General features: G+C 38.9%; 1 protein-coding gene across 4 annotated transcripts; it reads left to right on the forward strand.

The window, feature by feature from the left end:
* The first annotated feature begins 786 nt into the window (after positions 1-786).
* On the forward strand, positions 787-11,475 carry LOC148017090 (uncharacterized). Of its 4 annotated transcripts, none has more exons than XM_087662397.1 (11): positions 787-1,106; positions 3,498-3,663; positions 3,814-3,891; positions 4,068-4,184; positions 4,319-4,876; positions 4,965-5,365; positions 9,988-10,087; positions 10,177-10,236; positions 10,458-10,541; positions 10,629-10,748; positions 10,834-11,475. In XM_087662397.1, exons 2-11 carry the CDS (start codon positions 3,595-3,597, stop codon positions 11,140-11,142), a joined length of 1,896 nt encoding a protein of 631 aa, XP_087518523.1. In that variant the 5' UTR covers positions 787-1,106; positions 3,498-3,594; the 3' UTR covers positions 11,143-11,475. The 4 variants fall into 4 exon arrangements, with proteins under 4 accessions (XP_087518523.1, XP_087518522.1, XP_087518524.1 ...); XM_087662396.1 differs by having other exon boundaries at positions 3,555-3,663; XM_087662398.1 differs by lacking the exon at positions 787-1,106 and adding an exon at positions 1,271-1,602 and having other exon boundaries at positions 3,555-3,663.
* Positions 11,476-21,598: the final 10,123 nt, after the last annotated feature.

Genomic DNA, 21,598 nt, shown 5'->3' on the forward strand with positions numbered 1-21,598 from the left:
TGTTTAATAAGGAAGAAGGCAAAAGACCATCCCACACCATCTAAACTTGGGGTTATTTGACTTCTAGGGAGTCTACTAGGTTATCTAGTCGCTCTACTCTAGATCACATGGGTGGAGGTTCATGTAGCTTGTTGGTTCACATCATGATTAAAACTATGGACATCACAATGTCATTCAGTGTGGGAAGATGTCCAAGGCAAATATGAGTGGAGTCACTCACACCCAATAATTCATAAGAAGTTTTTGACATTTTCTTGTGTGAGAAAAGGGGCTCTTTTCCCTTGTTTTTCGGTACAATGTCCAACAACACGAGCTCTTGCTCAAGAGGCACCGCATGTGTAGTTGTGGGGAGCGGCTATTACGCCACGGTGCCCAAACCACACCTAGCTAGGTGCGTAGTCCCTCTCTCAATCGAAGCTCATGATATTGTCGTAATTCACAAGGTGAGAAATTATAGTGAGAATTTGTCCCAAATGTATCGTGACATCCGGGTTGCTAACCCCTCGCCCCCAACCTCAATGTAACTAGGTATGGAGTCCCTCCCTCGGAAGAAGTTCATATTGTCGTCATAATTCACAATGTGAGAATTATAGATGGGAATTTGTTTAAAACTTCTCGTGATTGCACTCAAATCTGGTGATCTCCTTTACTGCGTGTGTAACGTCTGCTCACAGGCCGGGTCGCGCGCGCCCCCCCCTCCCCCCCCCGCCTCCCGTGTCTCTCTCTCTCTCTCTCTCTCTCTCTCTCTCTCTCTCTCTTTTGAATGGGAGGTTCCGTGCCTTTGGGGTTCCGGTCCGGTTGTTAGGATCCCACAAGACTACCCTCTCGAGTCTTTCTTCTCTCTCTACCGGGCCAACCCTTCTTTCCTTCCCCGAATCCCCTGTTCCCCACCTCTCTCTCTCCTTTCATGCCGTCCCTCTCCCCCCTTCTTCAGCCCCATAGCTTTTTCACCATCGATTTACAAAGCTTTCTTCCTTCTCGCGAGCACGCAGCTTTTCCTGATTTTGACATGCTCTTTGTTGCCACATTGCAGCAGAATTGGGATCGAATCATCACCCAGCCACAGCCCTGCTGTCGTTCCTGATAAATTGAAGGCCTAGCCTCAGGTATGCCTCTGGCATGTTTTCTTTTTTCCTGCCTTTCCCAGTAATTGTAAAAGGATGGAGGCTCAGAGGAGGGTTGTCTTTCAACTAACAAAGCTGCAGCATGGTTTTTTTGTCTTTTGAGTAACGAAGCTCGAAGGGGAGGGGGGGGGGGGTGTCGGGGAGGGGGTGGCGAAAAACAGCAACAGTTATGAATATTTGGATAGTGTCATCAATCTACAAAATAGACTGAAAGCCTATCGATGCTTACCAGAAATGACAAAAGGTTGACGTGCCTTCGAGTGTGTGAGATTTTTCCACCATAAGAGCATTGCTTGGAGCCTATCCCCGATCGCAATTGAACCTCAGTTAAGCCCAACACAGACAGGGAGGTTTATGGGCTTGGTCCATCTGATGCTAGCAGACCAGCAAATGGCCTCCATGGCAAGCAAAGCGGAACTCTACAGTCAGTGGGAGGTCTCTGCATTTTCTCGAGTTTAGAAGGCCTTCCATTTCCTAGGTTTGTTTCTGCTTCATGACTAGCCAGTGGGACCCACATATCTGCAAGTAAAGCATTCTCAGGCCCCGAAGACCTGATTGTATTTGAGCTTGCTGTGAGTTTTTCCCTGTAGGTTTTTCCCTGTAGGTTTTGCAACAGTTTTTCCCTGTAGATGATTGCTGTGGAGAAGGTGTAGCATGTCAGACAAAGATAACAGGCAGTCGTCCCATTGAGTTCTCTCTCAGTGGCGCCTAGCTGTATTCCTGAGAGCCTGCCTGGTGGTCAAAGTTGGTGTCTTTTTGTTTTAAGGATGGAGATTTTCTGGTAGCAATTAGTCGGTGTCCACTCCATGTTATAATTCTCACATGCTCCATGTTGTAAGGATGGAGATACTAGTAGCACTTTGTCAGTTCTCACTCCATGTTATAAGCCTCACATACTCATTGGGCTGTGCAAAATGACTCTTCAAACAAGTCATACATTGACTGTTGATGAGATGAACGATTTGTTGCAGCTGGGAAGCTATCCTACCTGGTTCAGAGATAGTTCTGAATCTCAAGATTCAGGTTTTAAATTTTTCTCGATGGTTTGGGTGACATTTTTCTTTTCCCCTAAAAGCAGTGGTCGATGTGTGTGATAGCACTCCCTATGAATTTGTGGGTCTCTTTTCATTCACCTGGCTCCTGGTTTTCCTTGATGGCTTGCTTTTGGTGTCAGAAACACATAGCCAGGCAGGTCATCTCTAACTTGATGACCTTTTGCAGCTCAGTATCAAGTTGCAAGGTAGTGCATTAGAACAGTTGAATCCCTAATAGCCATTGCGATATGCTGGCTTTAATCCAATCACTGGTCTAATGAATATTTGCATCAATATAACCCTCTTGTCATACAATGACCTTTTGCAGCTCAGTGTCAAGTTGCAAGGTAGTGCATTAGAACAGTTGAGTCCCAAATAGCCATTGGGATATGCTGGCTTTAATGCAGTCACTGGTCTGATGAACATTTGCATCAATATAACCTTGTTGTCATACAAGCTGGGTGTGCGGGTTTTATGCATTCTTCCAGAAGACTCTCATGTTTGACAGATTGACTGACAGGATTTAGTCAAGGGATGTAGCTTATGATGGTACTAATACAACTCTTTACTACTATAATTCTTTGTTTCATGCGATGCAATGCAAAAAGTCAGGGGTTAACTGAGTTGATGTAGTTTTTGAAGGGCCAACAGAAATGTGCTGTGATTGGTTTTGGCAAAAGAATTAAGCTTGTGCATTAGAACAGTTGAGTCCCAAATAGGCATTGGAATATACTGGCTTTAATGCAGTCACTGAATGTTTGGACCAGTGCAACCTTGTCAGTTGTGAGGTAACTTCTTGTCATTCCAGCGGGGTGTGTGGGGTCTATGCATTCTTCCAGAAGACTCTCACCTTTGACAGGTTGACTGGCAGGATTTAGTCAATGGATGTAGCTTATGATGGTGCTAATAGAACTCTTTATTATGAAACCTTGGTTTCATGCTATGCAATGCAAGATGAGCCAGGGGTTTAACGAGTTGATGTAGTCTTTGAAGGGCCGACAGAAATGTGTTGTTTACGATTTTTGCAAAAGAATTGATAGGATGCTGTACATTCTCTCTCTAGGAGTTGTACTGGACTGTTTAGGCACTTATTATAAGGGCAATAAAGTAATTAACAGTTTGGCACAGTCTTAGCACTTTAGAAGTATTTTATACAGCAGAAAGATAAACTCAAGAGACCTTAGAAAATGAAAGTTCTAAAAATATTTCAATAGGAAATAGAGTTTCATTAGAAATGCTCAACGTTTGATTTATGTGAGATTCTCTGCTCTGTTTTTTATTCATTATAGTTATGAAGCAGCCTATTTATGCCCAGTGTGTTTTCTTTTCATTTACATAGAGGGAGGCAGGGAGACTGATGGAGGTGGTAGTAATACACGGTTAGCTGTGTCAACAGATTTGTATGCAGAACTCATGCTACTGTGGAGGAGATTTCAATGCAAGGCTGGGGTCGTGCTGCTCTTCAATCTACCAAGAAAAATGCATTAGAAAAGAAAGTGCAGAAAGTAATTCCTTAAGCTGCCAATATCTTCATGATTTTACCCAAACCTTTGAAAGTTGGAAATATCGTTGCTGCTTCATATATGTAATGTTTAAGGACACGACCTCATCTGTGCATGTGTGTGTGGTTAACAAGGTTCTCATGGTTTGTGAAGGGCAACACTTTAGGAGTGCCACGAATAAAGCAAACAAAGTGGGCTCTTCGAGAATATCGATCTCAGTTAGAGAAGGATGTAATTCTCATGCACCTTTCTTGAAACATTAGTCATTGCGTAAGCCTTTTCATACTTATGCCAGATGGAGAGATGGGCTTTCAATATGCTTATATACGGTCTCTGGTGGTGCTAATTTTGTGCTGAAGATGAAATTAACATATATGTCAACTCAAATCCTCATCATTGTCTTGCAGATTGAAAAACTACAAAAAAAGTTGAAGCAAGAAGTTGATACTCACAAAGCTTTGGAAAGAGCATTCAGGAGGACACTTGGTGTCTTACCACGCTTTTCCCCTGGTCTTGCTCCAAAGGTGCATTTTTCTGCAGCTCTTGATTTATTGATTCCTATTCCCTTTCTAGTCTAGATGTCACAAGTCTTAGAAGAGAGAGAGACCTTACAACTGTCGATTTAATTATCTGATTAGTGTATTCTAATATTAAGCAGATTCAAGAACTCCTTGCAGAGGTTGCTGTTCTTGAAGAGGAGGTGATAAATCTTGAAGAATGCATTGTGCTCTTACGGCAAGGGTTATACAATGAAGCTGTGTACCTTTCTACATCAAGACAACAGAAGCAGAGTTTTCTCAACTCAACGTCTACTTTCTCAAAAGAGGGAGAATGCCCAAAGCTTCCACTTCAGATCCGTCATTTTCAGAATGATACAAAAGGGAGAAGAAATCCAGTTATAGCTAAACTTCTACCACCTGTTGCAGAGAAAAAGGCAGACAAGTCTTTGGGTGTGATTGGCAGGCCAACTAATGGGGATAAAAGGAGGCTGCAAAATAGCATACTTGTCCAGGGAAAATCTGGTGGAAAAAACTCTGACCATGCCATTCAAGGTAGCATCAAAGCATTGTCAGATGGTGATGGTCTTACACCCAGGATCAACATGTCCTGCCAGAGCAATGGCTTGGTTGCTCAAGAAGTTGGCATGGAGAAGGAGAACGAACAAAAGCTCGTCTACATTTGTGACAATTCATTGTCCCAGTGCAATAGTGTGAAGGTGAGTACCTCGTTAAGTTGCTGATTGACGGTTTTTGGACAATCGGTTGTAGGACTGGTATTTATTCTCAATTATCTTTGTATGCCAGGTAGACACCAGAAAGACACTGCAACAGGCCAAGTTGGCTACCTCATACCTAGATTCTGGGAGCATTTCAGAACCCAATCTACTTTCTCAAGAGATGGTTTGGTGTCTATCACATCTATTCTTGAGGTTGACGAGACCGTGCTCTTTTTCTGACTGTGAGACTTCATCGACCATATCACATTCAACACTGTCAAGTGTTTGGAGTTGTACTTCTAGGAACAGTTTTAGCTACAATCCTTCTACGGATGTCACAGAGGAGATAGAGTTCCCTGATCCATATAGGATCTGTGTTGAGTCTGCACCTCGGGATATTGGTCTGTATAGGTACTATCATGAAGTTACATCAAAGTCCATGGATTACAGCAGGATCCCAAGATCTGCTGGCTCTCTAAGGAAATTAATGTAAGTGGAGGTATTTTTTTGAAATATCTTTGGATGAAATTAGAGCATTGGCTTAAGTCCAAACATCTTATGCACATAACTTTTTAGGTTGGGATGACTGATTTGATGACTTTTAGGCCTATGTAATATTTGAGGCATGGATATTTGTGAGACCTCATAAGTGGTATGTTCCTGCATGGAAGGAATTTTTCACCAGCGTAGAACTGGCCGAAAACTTTTGGCCAGATGGTTGACTGTGTTAGTAGAATTTGCAGACCAAGGCAAGAAGCATGGGCTCAATCCAACAGTTTCCTATGCATCTCTAGGCACAAGTCCTTCTATAAAGTATTGAAAAGTAGGAGAGTCTAGAATCTTGCAAAGCACAACTTTTTATCCACTATCAGAATGCTTTTTCCTTTCGAATTATCGCAGAGACAGCCCCAACTTGTAGTACAATAGAGCTGCTGGTTGTATTTAGAAGAATTGCTATTGAAAAAGAGATTGGTTGATGACAGAAGTTAGCTTCTTTGAGTAGGTTGTAAAAAAAAAAGTCGGGGGGGGGGGGGGGGGGGGTTTGGCGAAGATCTAGCTTTTTAAGGTGGCTATGGTTGCCCGAAGGTTTTTGTGACTATACCTGCATGGAAGCAGCCAGCTACTAATATTCAAAAGTGTGTTGGCTCAGGGAAAGTGTCTAGGTGACACTAACTGTAATGTTTTTGCTCATGGAAACAGGCCCTTAGTTTTTAGCATCTGGAAATCTAAGGTTTTGTGAGCTCCTGGACTGGGGAGGTTTAATTAGAGATTTATTTGTAGTCATGCCTCTAGTGCAGGTTTGAGCATGTTTCCCCTCAAGGTGGATATCTGGATGTTTGATGTTTTAGCTGCAGTGTAAGGAAGCTTCTGAGTGAAGATGTGCATTTGAGCCTCTCTGTAGTGTTTTAAAGTGGGATATCTGTGCTTTCAGAACTCAAGAACTGCATACGTACACCTTTCTGGTCTTATGTTTTATCCATTTTTGCTGAGGGGCAGTATGAAGTCTCTGTTTGCTGCTTGAGATGCATTGATTCCTGAGGAAGTTTGCTTTTCTTGTTTATATTACATATAGGAAGATGCTGGCCTGGTCCTGAAGTGATGGCCTAGCGGTTAACACTTGGGCTCATAATGGTGAGGTTGTGGGTTCAAGTCTTGCTAGGTGCATCACTTGGTTAGACACCCTTTGTTTCCATGGTGTGTTTGTGTAAGTCTGAGCTATTGCCCCGCTCGAACGTTTGGTTAGTCTTCCTCCTTGGCAGGGTCATTGAGGAGGAGGTTCCCAGCGTGATCAAGTTCTGCTGTTCTTGCGGCTTGCAAGCTGTCAGTGCCCCCATCATCCACACACACACACACAAAGATACAACAACCACAAACCAAATGCAACCAACCCCCCCGCCCGCCACCCCCCCCGCCCGCCAAAAAAAAAAAAAAAAAAAAAAAGAAAAACCTCTTCTGCTTTCCTGTGCGTAGTTGGGTGTGTGTCTTATTTCGGAAAGAAGACAAAGGAAGATGCTGGCCTGCTGCTGGCTGTGGCTAACCTCCATTTGTCCTGGTGCAAGCTGCACCACAGCATTGCATCTGTGGTCTCAACAGAATATCTATTTGCATCTTATGCATCAAAAAGAGGATGGTTTCATTTATGTAACGACCATGGGAATACTTTTGTTTTGGCATTCTTGTTATGTTGTTTCAATTTAGACTGCATGCTAAAATAGCTGCATTATGACCATGCTTGCATAGAGGGAGCCTCATTACTTCCAGCTTACAGCCCTACTAATACTGAAAGCATGTTGCCTGAAGGAAAGCTGACTACCAACTGTAAGGTTTTTGCTCATGGAAACAGGCTCTCCATTGTTTGATTAACGTCTGTGGAGAACTGCAAGGGTTTCAAAGAGCAAATATTAGGATACAAAAAAGAAAATATATGATGATAGTGAAGCTGAGAGTAGCTTCTGTGTTAGCATTTGGAAATCTTAGGTTTTGTAAGCTCTTGGACTACAGTGGTAGTTTAATTAGAGAATGATCTATAGCCATAACTGGGTGCGGATATATTTCTTGCGATCGAGTTTGTTATTTACGAGGGGTGACTGTTAAGTGCCAGTCAACATCACTGGCTGTCCTTTGACAAATTTGGAGTCCATGAAGAGGAATGGTACATAATGATAAAACCAAAATCTCAAAATGATGACCCTTGTTCCCAAGGATTGAACTCGTGGCTTGTTGTTTGTGATACTGACATGCTTCCAATATGGCATGGCACGTGTAGATGATGGCATTGCTTGTTTATGTTACTTTAAGGTAAAACCATCATTCTGACTGTACCCGTCTGCCTGGGCAGAAGAATGGGCTCCCACCAGCCCCCCAACTGCCAGTGTACATAGGACAAAATGAACCACAAGTTTTTTATCCACATCAGCAAGACTGAAACTCAAGGGAATCGATGGGGGACTTGTACAAGCAGTGGAGCATGTGGTTTAATTCAATGCAACACACAAAACCTTACCAGCTCTTGACATAGAAACACTTGGCGTATGCACATTTGGCCTCAACTCTAGCGCAGGCTTGAGCTTGTCTGTGAATTAATCCCCTCGAGGTGGACATCTAGATGTTTGACATTTTAGTTGCAAAGGAAGCTTCTGAGTGACAAGGTGTGTCGAGCCTTTCCATAGTGTCTTTAAGATGGTATCTTTATTCTTTCAGAACACAACTGCATACTCACACATTTCTGATCTTATCATTCATCATTTTCACCATAGGGGTTGTATTCAGCTTTGTTTGCTGCCTTGAGATGTACTTTCACACAACTTATCTTGTTTTCATTGCAAGGAAATTTGTTTCTGGTTAATATAGCACATAGGAAAATGCTGGTTTGCTGGCTGTAAGTTCACCTGCTGATCATTAGTCAAGCCCTCAAGGATATACTGAGACCAACCTCTATTCGTCTTGGTGCAAGCACGACTTGCTGCACAACAGCGTTGTGTGATCTCGAGAGAGGACCTATTCACATCTTGCATCTTAAAAAGACAGTGGATATGTAGACACCATAGTGTTATATATTGTGCAACTGCATGCTTAAAAAACTGCATTATTATGATTTGACCTCTTTGTGTGTTGCTGTAAGTTCACTTGAACCAGGGAACCTGTGCCAATACTCCTCATTGTGATGCACTGAAATATTTTTATCAATTCAGATCTCTTATGTTTCATGGCTATCGTAAAGAAAAGTTATGGGCATGCAATATTGGATTGTATGCTTTAGCATCTGTTTTCTTCCAATGTGATTCCTATGTACATTTTGAGATTGCATTTTCTTAGTATGTGATGCATTTATGAAGTCATATTGTCTGGCCTTGCGAAAGACTAAAGTTCATATCCTTGATGAAAGTATTGGTATTCTTTTCTTGTATGCCACCCATTGCAATCTGATTGATTGAGCTGTTGAGTGTGTGACTCTCGGGTTTTCATAGAGAAAACACTTAAAAGAGTGTATGAACATAACTTAAAGACAGTGAACTCAAACAAGACACAAAAAAAAGAAAAGGTAATGAACAAATGAATTGCATGTGGTACAAAGTAGGAAGCTCAAGGAGCAGAGATTGTGCAACAATTACTCTCTCATGGGAGCGAAGTGAGGGAGAGCATCGTCCTCCTAGAATGGATTCAGAGTGCAGAAGGACCACCAAGAACATTGATGCAGTAGATTGGAGCTGAGCATAATGAGAATGCAGCAATGGTGGGCCAATTGATGCAGTAGATGATGTTGTGGAGCAGCTGGCAGCCAAACACTGCCACCTGAATAAGAATGTGATTGCTGCAAATGAGGATGTTGGTGCTGGACAACAACTTGGAACCAAAAGCATAGGCTTGAATGGTCTTATGGCAGATGGCAGCAGCTAGACGATGAAGTAGAATGTTGATGATGAAAATGTTGGGAGTCCACTAGGAGCAGGTGACAGCAGCTGGATGAAGGAAAATGCTGAAGCAGAGAATGCAGGCTGTAAGGACCACTTAAGGCTGGGCGGCACATTTTGGGGCTGGCAACAGCAGTGGAGAGTGACGAGTCCTTTCACAGCTGGATGGCACCTCTAGCAACTGTGCAACTCGTGCTGGTGACAGAGCAGCAGCAGTCAGCAGCAAAGGCATGTGATGAAGGTTATGATGATGAGGAGAATGATGGTAGCAAAGCACCAAATGAATTGGGATAAGGATGGGTGCCCAAATTTACTTATTTAGGGGATTTTGGGCATTTGTCCTCCTATGCCAAAATAAAAAGCCTTTTTAATGAAATAAATATTTTTGTAGCTGTTTTTGTGGACCTAAAATAGGACATACTGCTTGATAACCTTGTGTTAGCGCTGTCCTCAATTTTGGTGGCTCAACACAATCAGTTGCTACAATTGATTGTTTCTGGTGCTAGGTGTTGGCATTTAATAACCCAGTTATACCCTTGAGTTTTTATGATTCAAATGGAGAGTGCTCAGAAATGTAGTTCATTAAATTGTTTAAGGAAAACTGTTTTTTGAAGAGTTGAACGTTTGACTCTCTCTTTTTGCTTGCAAGTAGTTTGATGTGGAGTCACTCAAATGTCAAATTTCCTGTCTTGTTGACAGGTGCTTAGTAGAAAAGCTGAGCACAGTGGATTTGCGAGGTCTCACCCACCAACAGAAGTTAGCATTCTGGATCAACATCTACAATGTCTGCATGATGCATGTATGTTGAATGTGCTTACTACATGTTTGGTGATATGCATTTTCAGATGAGAGAAGATATTCTGGTTTCTTATTTTTCGTTGTATGCAGGCATTCTTGGAGCATGGAATTCCTAACAGTCCTCATAAGATTGTTGCACTGATGGACAAGGTCAAGACAAATGCTGCATACTTTATATTGAAAACTTTTGTTTTTGTAGTATCTGCATGGTCTTTTCAGGATGAGTTTTCTCTGACATTAAATTTGCATTGTATCGGCTAGGCTTTTTAGCAATAGCTCATATGATGGGAAAATGAATAGGGATGAGAATTTATGGAAAAGTTAATGCTGATCGAAGATTACTAAAGCTTTGGTGGCTACACATCATGCAGGCTGCAATCAATGTGGGAGGCCATTTTCTCAGTGCCCTGGCCATAGAACATTTTATTCTAAGGCTGCCATCTGATATTGACAATGTAAGGTTTCCATATGTTCTATATGGTACATTGTAATCTTTTTTTCTTGCTGTCACATGGTGTGCTCATCCCATTACTGATTTTCAGACTGAATTGAAGAGCAGAGAGAAGAAGACTGAGGGAATGATGCGAAGCACATATGGGTTGGAATGGCCTGAGCCTTTAGTAAGCTTTGCTCTCTGCTGTGGCAGTTGGTCCTCTCCTGCTGTAAGTTGCCAGTCTATTAGCACATCAAGTATTTTGGACTTTGAGCTGGTGGTTCTGACTGTTAGTCTCTCTCCTATGGTGGCAGGTGCGTGTCTATACACCTCTGGAGGTGGAGAATGAGCTAGAGATTGCAAAAGCAGAGTATCTTCAGGCAGCAGTAGGGGTTACACCTACTAAAGTTCTAATACCAAAGCTACTGGATTGGTACATGAGGGACTTTGCAAAGGATCTCGAGTCGTTAATAGACTGGATAGCTGAGCAGCTACCCAGTCCCCTTGCCAAGTCTGTGCAAAAGTGTCTAGCATGTGGTCAGGGCAAAGCCATGTCGGAGTTGGTGGAAGTTATGCCATACGACTTCAATTTCAGATATCTGTTTGCTATGCAGCCCGTGTAATATACTACTTCCTTTTCGTACTGAGCTCAAAGCTTCACCATCTTAAGAGCCCCACTACACCTGGAACAGGCTATGACTTACTATCACAATAGTTGATCCTGCACATTGAATCGGTGGCAAGTTTTTCTGCAGCATAGACCTGCTCTTGCAGTACCATTGGCTGAATGAGTAGCCATGGTGTGGGCGCACCGTTGGAACATGTATACAATAGGCTACGAGGTAGATTGTTTAAGTCGGTCTTCCCTTCTCATATTGTAGTGTTCTTTGTGACCTGTCTGGGAAGCTGAGATATTTCTTCAATAATCATCAGATTTGCTTTGATGGGCATTCCTCCAGACATCTTGGTTTTCGAAATGTTCATATCTATCTTGTCTTTGCAAGGACAAAATTTGACAGTTCCTTCATCTGGCAAAGCTTGTACGATGTCTTTGCAAGGAAGCAATTTAATGTTTTGACAGTGCTCAGTGAATCACTGTCAAAGAATTACCGTTGTTTTGTGGATGAATGAGAGTAGGTGTTGGTTATGATCTTATGTATATAAAATCTAATTGTGCTTGTGAAGCATAATTTTAGCCTTGGAAGGAAAGCCTTAAAATTTTATCTAAAAGCATCTATTTCAAATGTCATCATTAGCTCTTGCCATCAAGATGAATAGAAAGAGAGTACCTAATTATCAGAGGGGTTTCATGCAGTCAGTTTGAAGTCACATCTCAGACTACAACCAATGTTCATGGAAAACTAAGGTATAATGTAAAGTGAATCGTGAAAATTTCAATAAAATCTTGGAAATGTTAAAGAATGTTTAATTTAAATCCTTGGAACCCTTGCAAGACTTTAGTTATAAAAGTGGCAAATACTTGTAATTTGTTTCAAAAATCCCTCCTAAATTCTGAGTTAGAGGTTTTTATATTTGCTGCCAAATATGTTTTTCTTGAACACTATGCTGCAATACAATTTGCAGATGATCCTTCTCACACAACCAAGGATGTTGGATATTAAAGCGCAATTGTAATGTACAAGCAAACTTAAAAAAAAAGTGTCTTGCATTGTGACCAATCACAAGTCAATGTACCAAACTATCACCAAAGGTTTTCACAAATGTTGTGTATTGCACAGAAGGCCACAAATGTTGGATGTACTCTATATTTACCCTAAAAGTACTTTTGGTGCATCTAAAATAGGCATGTAAGAAGGTGTTATAAGTCCCCAACCCATTAATAGACCCCCAATAAAACAAAGGAAGAGGTAATTTCTAGTGCTTTTAAAAATCCGCTAAATTTCATCGTTAAATTTTAATATTTACTTCTAAAAGTAAAAATAAAAGTTGAGAAAAACTTTACAATTTGAAGAACTTTTAAGTATAGAAGCCTTTCAATATGGGTACACCATGCCAAGCTTTTTCCTTTTCTCTTACCTACTAATTTCATCTACATTTCGTGATGCCATTGTTTAATTAGCACAACAATAGCAAGTGTTCTTTTTTCTCATCACTTAGTGAAGCTAAAACGCAATATGGTATTGCCAATATACTCATCTACCAAACCCAAGAGTTTTTAGTAATGTTGAACTGTATGGAAGGTCTCCACACATGGAATTTGAAACATCGAGTTTGTAATGAGGTTGTCTTGATGGAAGGTCTCTACACAACATATTTCATTGGATGGAATTTGAATCACCCATGAGTTTTTAATGAGGTTGACTTGATGGAAGGTCTCCACACAATATTGCATCAATGCCTCAAAGAAACTAGTGTGCTTTTGCTTAATAGCTTGAAGTTGCTCACACAGATAAGAGAACATTCCTCACTAGCACAATCTCAATGATTAGACCTAGTTGAGGCTCATCATACAACTTAACTAGCATGCCTAGCTTATCCTAATTATACAAAATATTATTGGGAGAAGTAATAGGTATTTGAAGGGCAAAATGAATGGCCCCTCTTGAAACTTCTAGTGAATGGCTTTATTAACACCTCTTGTTTGTCCAAAAAACAACATATCTTGATTGTAATGTCATAATCCCTTTTCTCTTAGAAGCTTTTCTTTGAGTATACACATGCATATAGCCAAACTAATATTGTTCAAATCATTAGGTCAGTCTATATATTTGTCTATGTATCATGCAAAAGTAATCCCCTCATTCTCATTGCCTAATATTTCTAGAATTTTAGGATACTTAAGCACTTTTGTCTTTTTTGAGATCTATGCTAGATCCAAAAATTAGATATGAATGAATTACAAGGACAATATTGTGAAGGTTGCAAGTTGTGAACTCATTGATTGAAAATTTACAAAAGCATTGCCCAATCATGAAATTCTCTCTTTTGATTGTACTCTCATCTTTACAACCATCTAAGAATTTATATGTTATAAGAACAATAACATGAGCAACATGACAAAAATCCATACAAAACTAGTATAGTCTAGCTCAAATTTTTTGCAGGGATTTGTGCTCACATATTTGCATCCCATTTTAAGTATAGATTTATTCTTGTCAATACTAATATTCAACCTCCTAATTTTTTGGCTTCTCATGAACTATATCATCCAAATTTATGTTGCTATTCTTTAAAAAATATGGGCCATTGTAATGTAGTCTTTGAGGACTCTAAAGTCCATTCTAGATCCTGTTGTGCATATTAGATCTAATAGAAGAGTATTGTTTGCACATCATAAATGAGTGCAAAATTCTTGCACAATTGATTTTTTTTTTTCAATTGATAAGGTAATCATTTGTTTCATTTTTTAAAAAAATATAACATTTGCTTTAGTTTCCATATGGCAGTTATCTTAAATAAACCTTGGGACTTGATGACTCCTATGTGCTAGAGTGGAAGAGCATCTACATGCAATCCTCTTTGTAACAAATATCACTTTTTTGTACTAACCAAGGTGAGGAAAACACAACAATTCTCAACAAAAAAGCAAAGTAAATACTTGATTAGTCCAATGCTAAGCATGCATATGCACTTAAAGAAATTATTTCAAGTTCAACACTTAGCAATCTCTAGCTTTGCTAATTCGAACCCTTCTTGGTTACCAATGTCTTAAATTAAAGTGACAAGAAAAGCATGGTTATTACTACTAGTTGGCTTTGTCAACGCACTATTACTACTAGTTGGCTTTGTCAACTCACATAGCTTAAGAGTAGCTAAAAGATCAATGTCACATCAATTGCTCAATTTCCTCTACAAGTGTCTTTTCTTGTATTTTTAGAAAATACTTACCATTATCATAGTCGCACTTTGCCGTAGAGGCTAAAAGAAAATCCTCAATACAAGCATAGGTATATGCTTGCAAATATTAATTGTGAAATGATATTAGATATATCTTCATATGTTACTAATGATAGAGACATCTATACAAATCACCAAATTGTATTGAACCAATAGATAGTTTGAAGATCTATCCTTATCAAAAATAGCATATAAGTTGAGGATTTTTCCCTCAAAACACCTTTTGGGAAATGGCTACATGTTTCATGCATATCATGAACATATTTTGGTCATGGCATCTTGGATCCCATACAAAAATGACATGGAGAAGAGAATGATTATTCACAAGTAACTATTACCCTAAGATATATACCCAAGTAAATTTGGGAAATGGTTATAGGTTTCGTGCATATCATGAACATATTTTGGTCATGGCATCTTGGATCTCATACAAAAATGACATGGAGAAGAGAATGATTATTCACAAGTAGCTATTACCCTAAGATATATACCCAAGTAAAAATGTTCTCAAACCTTATTATCTATTTCACCAAAAGAAATTCTTTTCCATGGCTCTTCAACTCTTTACAATGAAGTTTCCAATAGGGGTTTCCATGGTGTGAGGTTCACCAATAACATCTTCCTCATGAACACATTTACTTTTAACATGATAGTAGATTTTGGGCTCTATAATCTCAAATCTATAACACTCATGGAATGCTTATTCCTTCAAGCATTTCTTATCTATTAGTTCAACCTAGCTATCACCTAGACCGCAGAATCACTCCACGCTATGAGCTGTCAAGCCCTTTTTTCACTAAATACCCAAGAAAACAAAAGAAAGCAAGAAGCTCTAGAAGTTTCTTTTAGCTAGTTCACCTTCACTTACCTCTTTCATTTATTGATTTGCAAATCAGCAACTCCAATGGCCTTACAATCTTACCGTGTGCTCTACCAATGCTCTATTTTGCACATGGGTTATGATAAATAATGCATTTGATATGATATTTTGATTTACCCATGGATTCATGCAAATTGCATGAAATGAGCTTGATGATTCAATTTTATAATAAATGATCTCCACATCCTATGCATTTTTCAAAACTCAAGAAAAAACTATCGCGAGATAATTAGTGATTCAAAAATAAATAGAGAGATCTTTACATGGCATCCATGTCTTTAATATTGTCAAAAATTATTATGCTATTTTTCTAGTCTTTTGCTTGGGTCTCTTCTTATTATTTATAACAACTAGGCCTTCACTTTCTACTTTTGACAAATTTCATCTTTAGTAATTTCTATTTTTAGTAATTGATATATTCAGGAGCGAAACTATGCCTTTGCTTTTTCTTACTTTGCGAACATTAATTTGAGGGTAGTGCAAGTGCATGTGCCTGATTTTAAGGGTGGAGATTTCTTTCCTCTTTTATTTTATTGTTTTTTTATAAAATAAGTGAGGGGTGTTTAAGGAGAGAGTGCACAAAATAACTGCAACAAGCAAGCATCACTCATAAGGTAGACTTCCTCCTTTTCTCCTCAAATTTTCTAAAACTAGTTAATGTTATCGCCTTCCCTTGGCACTTGTTGGACGTCTTGAAGGTCTACAAGGGGTCTTCAAGGTGGTCATTGCTGTTGATGATTGTCCCACTTTAGATGTATGTATAGAGTGACATGTGCACTCCTTAGTGGATATATCTTGTCTTATTGTGGGTGGGTATGCATTGGGAGTTACTTTTAATGTTAGGCAAGTTGGTGCCTCCTAGATATTTCCTACACTTGATCCAAGTGGTGAGACAAGTGTTGTGCAATGGCTTGGATCTATGTTGAATGTTCTTTGGAGAAAGCACAAAATCATGTCTTGACATTGATGTGCACTAGAGTGCAAAGTGGGGAAACATAGCCAAGGGGTTAGTGCAAGGCTTGGTCAACTGACACCACCAAACAACACTTGAGGACCCTAAGTCAAGTGCATGTGTCTAATTCTAAGGGTGGCACTGTTTTTCTCTTTGATTTTAGTTTTAATCCCCCCTAAAGAAGTGGGTGGTGAGAGTGCATGAAGCGATTGTAGCAAGCAAGCCTCACTCATAAGGCAGACTCAAACTGATACCCAAACTCCCTTATGAGGCTCAAACTGACACATGAAGCACTAAGGGTGTCTACAAAAGGAATGCAACGGAGTAGCAAGTTACTTATTCATGTCATCCAACAATTCTAAATGGGGTTAAAAATGTAGCGTAGAGATAGAGTTGTGAGAGTAGAAGGATGAGAAGATAGATGTAGTTGTAGTAACAAAAGAGTCAACAAGGAAATATGCAAAGTCTCTTATGATAGTATTGAATGACTCCACTAGTTTTTCTGGGTTGAAAGACGTGAATACAATCCAAGTCACTCGCGTTGACATTGCAATTCTTGGAAATCTTGCATCTTCCATGCTTATTTGGATGGTAGGAAGATCCATGCATCTATAAATAAGGACAAAATACAAGATCCTCTCTTTCTTTGTTTGAATCTAGGATGTTGTTTCTTTGTCCTCTTTTGTTATAGTTGCAACAGTTGTGTCTTCTTCATCAATGGATTCTTGTAATTGAGGTGCATAGTAGTCCAATTCTTCATAGATCCTTCCAAACTCAGATAGTCCTATAGTACTCGTGGATCACCTTGGTGTTTTTTAGTAGTGTGGAGACTATGGCGGTGTAGGTATTATTGGGCTTTCAACATTTCAAGTTAACAAGATGTGTAAACTATGTGAGATTGGTAGGGGCATATGGGCCATCCATGGTGAATTTGATAATCATGGTAGTTTGACATCCTCTACAATAGGTGCATTTAGAGTAACATTATAGTTTAGTGGAATTGTTGTTACTGTGAATGGTAACCTCACCTAATTTTTTCGTCTTCTTGTATGAATGGATGAATTGAACATAGAGTTTGTAGTCTATTTCAAGCTCAAATAATTGTTAATATTGACCTAGTCTGCAACAAATTAGGAGGTCTTTTATATTTGGGTATAACCTTTCCCAAGTTGCTAGAATATTGGTATTCTAGCTCTTTGTAGAGCTCACTATACCTACTTGACTCTATCAAATATTAATTAAGGTGGGAATGGAGTTTGAGGGTAGCCTCACAAGAATCTACCATTTGCAAAATAGAAGGGATTTATTTGAGCTTATTGGTGAGCCAAATCATGCCCTCAAGGCTAACTAAAGCTTTTTATCTCAAGATCATAAAATTATGGTGGAATTTTTAACTTTTCATGGAAATCCATAAACATTCACAATTCATGCATTTTCTGACCCTCTTCAATATTTTGGCTGCCTATCAAGGTTCTTTTGCAAACATTTTTTGACCTTATATAAGACAATTCAAGCTATCGTTAAAACATTACAACTAAAATGGGTTGAGAGAAACTACTTGGGTGGAAGTATGAGGCCTTCCACTAAGACAATGGGTCAAAAATACGACCTAGTTGAGCATACTCAACTCACAAAACAAAACAAAAAAATAGGTAAAAAAATACTAAACAAGTCAAATCAAATACCCAAAAACTAATGAAGTCCATATGCTTGTACCAAGCTCCCTTTACCCAAAAAGAACTTAAGTATAGATGTTTCCCCATGTTTCTTGGAATGGAGAATCAATGTGGGTATTTTCGCACATACATTGTAGACCATAAAAATTCTGAAGTCTACTATCATTGTCATGATTTGCTTGAACAATGACATTATCCCAAATGTGGAGGGCATAATTTAAAGCATAATGATCTCATTCATATGTCAGATCATCATTTTCTTCATCTTCTTCTCAATGTCATTTGAGGGTTCAAGGCTTACAGGCTCCCAAGAGAGCACCTTCTTAGATAAGGAGCACCTCCTCCATTGACCTTGCATAGAAGCATTGAAAAATTTGTAGCAACTTGAACCTTAGGGCTTTTCCATGGCTTGGTGAATAGCCAAAAACACAAAGCAAATTGTGTGCATTAGCCATAACTTTACACCCATCTCTTCTATCCAACTTCATCTACCTTAATCTTCTAAAACATTGGTGAGACTATTTGACATTTGATGGATAAATATCTTTAGCCCCTATAGACATGGTATAAAAAGCCTCATTTTCACACTATAACTTTCTATCATTCAATTTTAGTTGCTTATGGTGAGATGCTTTTAATAACACCCCTTGCACTACCATTTTTATACATGTAAGTATGCTGTATTGACCAATCAATTGAAAAGGTCCCTTTGCTTTAAATTGTGAAGTTGTCATGCCTGAACACACCTAATGTTCCTTGGGTGATATGCCAAGCTCTTTTGTCCATCTAGAGTGCAATATAAAAACAATGTTCAACAAAAAAGTTGATCATGACTTTTACCATTAAAGATATAGAAGTGACACTATTTTTTTACCACCCCTAAAATGCATACATAAGTGATGTAAACAAAAATTATAACTTGATCAGAGTATCAATGCATGGTTTGATCTCATTTTGCTCATTAAACCTATAGTGTTTTTTTTTTTTTTTTTTTTTTTTTTTTTTTTTTGCAAAATCCATTCTAGACATCACAAAAATCCTTGATGAATTAGAGTATAAGCTATTTGAGTGTTGAATTTGCATTCTATACATGAAGTTATTGCTTTATAAAATTCCTCTAGCGATCCTTTAAAAATTTAGATATTCCTTGCACTGCATCTACTTGGATGGAAGAACTTTCTTAGTTTTCCCAAATTTTGCACAACCTACTTTGACGATCTCAAATATATACTATTATTAGGTTTTTAGCAAATGAATCACATTGAAACATTTTTGTAGCTTTAGAAGAATAGGATTTCCCCCACCTGACACTTCATTTCATGATAAGAGGTACCTATAGGCTTTGGGCATACAATTGATTCCCATAGCAAAATTATGCTTGAGAAAGTTTGTGCACAAGTTGCAATTGTCATTTGGTCCATAGATACCACATTTCCAACCACACCTTGCCCCATGCACACCAAGAGAGCTTGCCTTATATGATTTACATCCCTCTAGGTCAAAGCCAACCAGTATCCTTGCGTGCTCATGGACCCAAAGATACATTTTCCTCATCACCTTTTCATATTGCTAGTGTTCTCATGACTACACATGGACATCCATGAAGCACCCATTTAATCACACTTATGAGTTAAGTGCAACTAGTGTGTGATATGCACACTATTGCAATCTTGTGCCAAAATTCTAGTGTTCTACCTTGTGGGATGATGGCCTATTGCAACCTATTCAATGAACGTAAGCACCCATAAGAAGCTATTTCATTCAATTCTAACAATTGTGAAGAACAAGGTAATCATGGCAATGCACGTGTAAAATGATAACAACTAACATTTTGGGGACTACTTCCTTTATATGGCATCTTCTTTTAACTCAACATTGTTGTTTAGCCCCTCATGGATACTGTTTTAAATAATAAAAAAGGCTAATGCATTATAATGATGGTGTTCATTTTTACATTTCCTAATGCTATTCTAACAATCCTAGGTCCCTTGTGTTGCCAATAGGCAGGTTAAAACCCAAATACCAATGTGGGGTGAAGCACACTTTTGATCAAGCAATTGCCAAGGCGTTCTCTGATTTCATGTCAAATATTGTGTGATATGTTGCATATTGATTATGGCTTTTTGTAGCAAGCTTTGACTTTTCTCCTACGCCATAGTTGTTTCAATAGAGAAAGCACTAAATATGGAGCGCCCATTGAGCCTAGAGGAGATTAAGGAAGTCATGTTTAATTTGAAGAATGAGAAATTACTTGGGGCTAATGGCCTTCAAATTGAGTTTTTCCAAACATTTTGGGACCATTGCAAACATGATCTCTATGATTTACTAAATTTCATTTGCAATGGTGGCTTGTTATCCTACAAGATGAACAAAAGAATAATTAAATTGATTCCCAAAGGCTCATCTAGGAAGTAGTGCAAAGACTGGCACCTGATTACTTATTAATGTATATTCTATTATCCAAGCCAAGGCCGTGGCTATAAGAATTAATTATGTGTTAGATAATGGGATTCATAGTTAGCTATTTGGGTTAATGCGCAAAAGGAATATCCATGAATGTATCTTGAGTTAGTTATTCTCATTGGACCATGCAAGCGCTCTTATAACAATGATTTTGTGATAGTCAAACCTTGACCTAGATAAAGCCTATTACCATACCAAATGGGATTTTATTATATTGACACTTCAAAAGATGGCCTTTGGATCTCTTTTTTGCAATATGGTAGTGTTGTATTTACCAATGCCTCATCGCGACTAAGCATTAATAAGTATCTACTAGGCTCTTTTCGACTTCCTAAATCTACTAGACTCTAATAGCGGAGCTCTCTTTTGGGATAATCCTAGGAAAGGCTTCATCCTTTACTCTAAAGGGATTTGCTACTAGAAGGATCAATGGGATGATAGAAAACTTGATTGGCTTCCTTCTATGATGCTCAAAATAAGTTTGCACTTTCTAACAAAGAGTCTAATTGGCTAATTGAACTCTTTTCAAAAGTCAAGGAAGATTGGCCATCATCATGTTGTAGTGCAAAGATGACTCGGTGCTGAAGTCTTGTGCCATCTAGCCTTAAGTACCATAGAATGCTATCAATCAAAAAGGCAAGTTTAGTGATGAGTTCATGGAAGGCAACACCTTTTATTATATATAACCTACTTTTATGGAAACTATGAAGAAACTATCCACTAAGAATGTACTTGGTAAGCAAAGCCATATCAACCCTATGTGCTTGCTTTGCAAGTTTTTCAATGAATGTGTTTCACCTATTTTGGGCATGTCCTAAGGTCCCTGTCTTGTGGAAGACTACAACTATGGCTGAATAAGGCTAAGCTACATGATGTAAAATCTTTGAAGCAAGCTTTGAATGGACAAAAGAGTAAGAGTCTCACAAGTAGTAAGATGTGCTACACTAGGAAAGGTTTGGGAAGGCAAGAACCTCCTCATATTTCAAGGCAAGACTAGGCAAGTACCTCCTGGTAATCTTAGACAAACCTCAATCTGATGGATCAATTTGATGCTTTTTGTGACTTTTCTTGGGTTGCTTAAAGCTACATCTGGCGATGTCAATTGCAAGCAGATTATTGCAAACCTAGAAAGCTCTGTTTGGGCTGGTCTTATCCTTTTTGTAATGCTATAAACATTTACTTGATATAATCTTGATCGCATTCCAAGAAACAAAGAGTTAAAAGCTAGTGAAGGTAGAGCACATAACTAA

Source organism: Lygodium microphyllum, chromosome 22, assembly GCF_053477565.2.
Source record: "Lygodium microphyllum isolate KBCC chromosome 22, Lygodium_microphyllum_v1.1.10, whole genome shotgun sequence".
Classification (NCBI taxonomy): domain Eukaryota; kingdom Viridiplantae; phylum Streptophyta; class Polypodiopsida; order Schizaeales; family Lygodiaceae; genus Lygodium; species Lygodium microphyllum.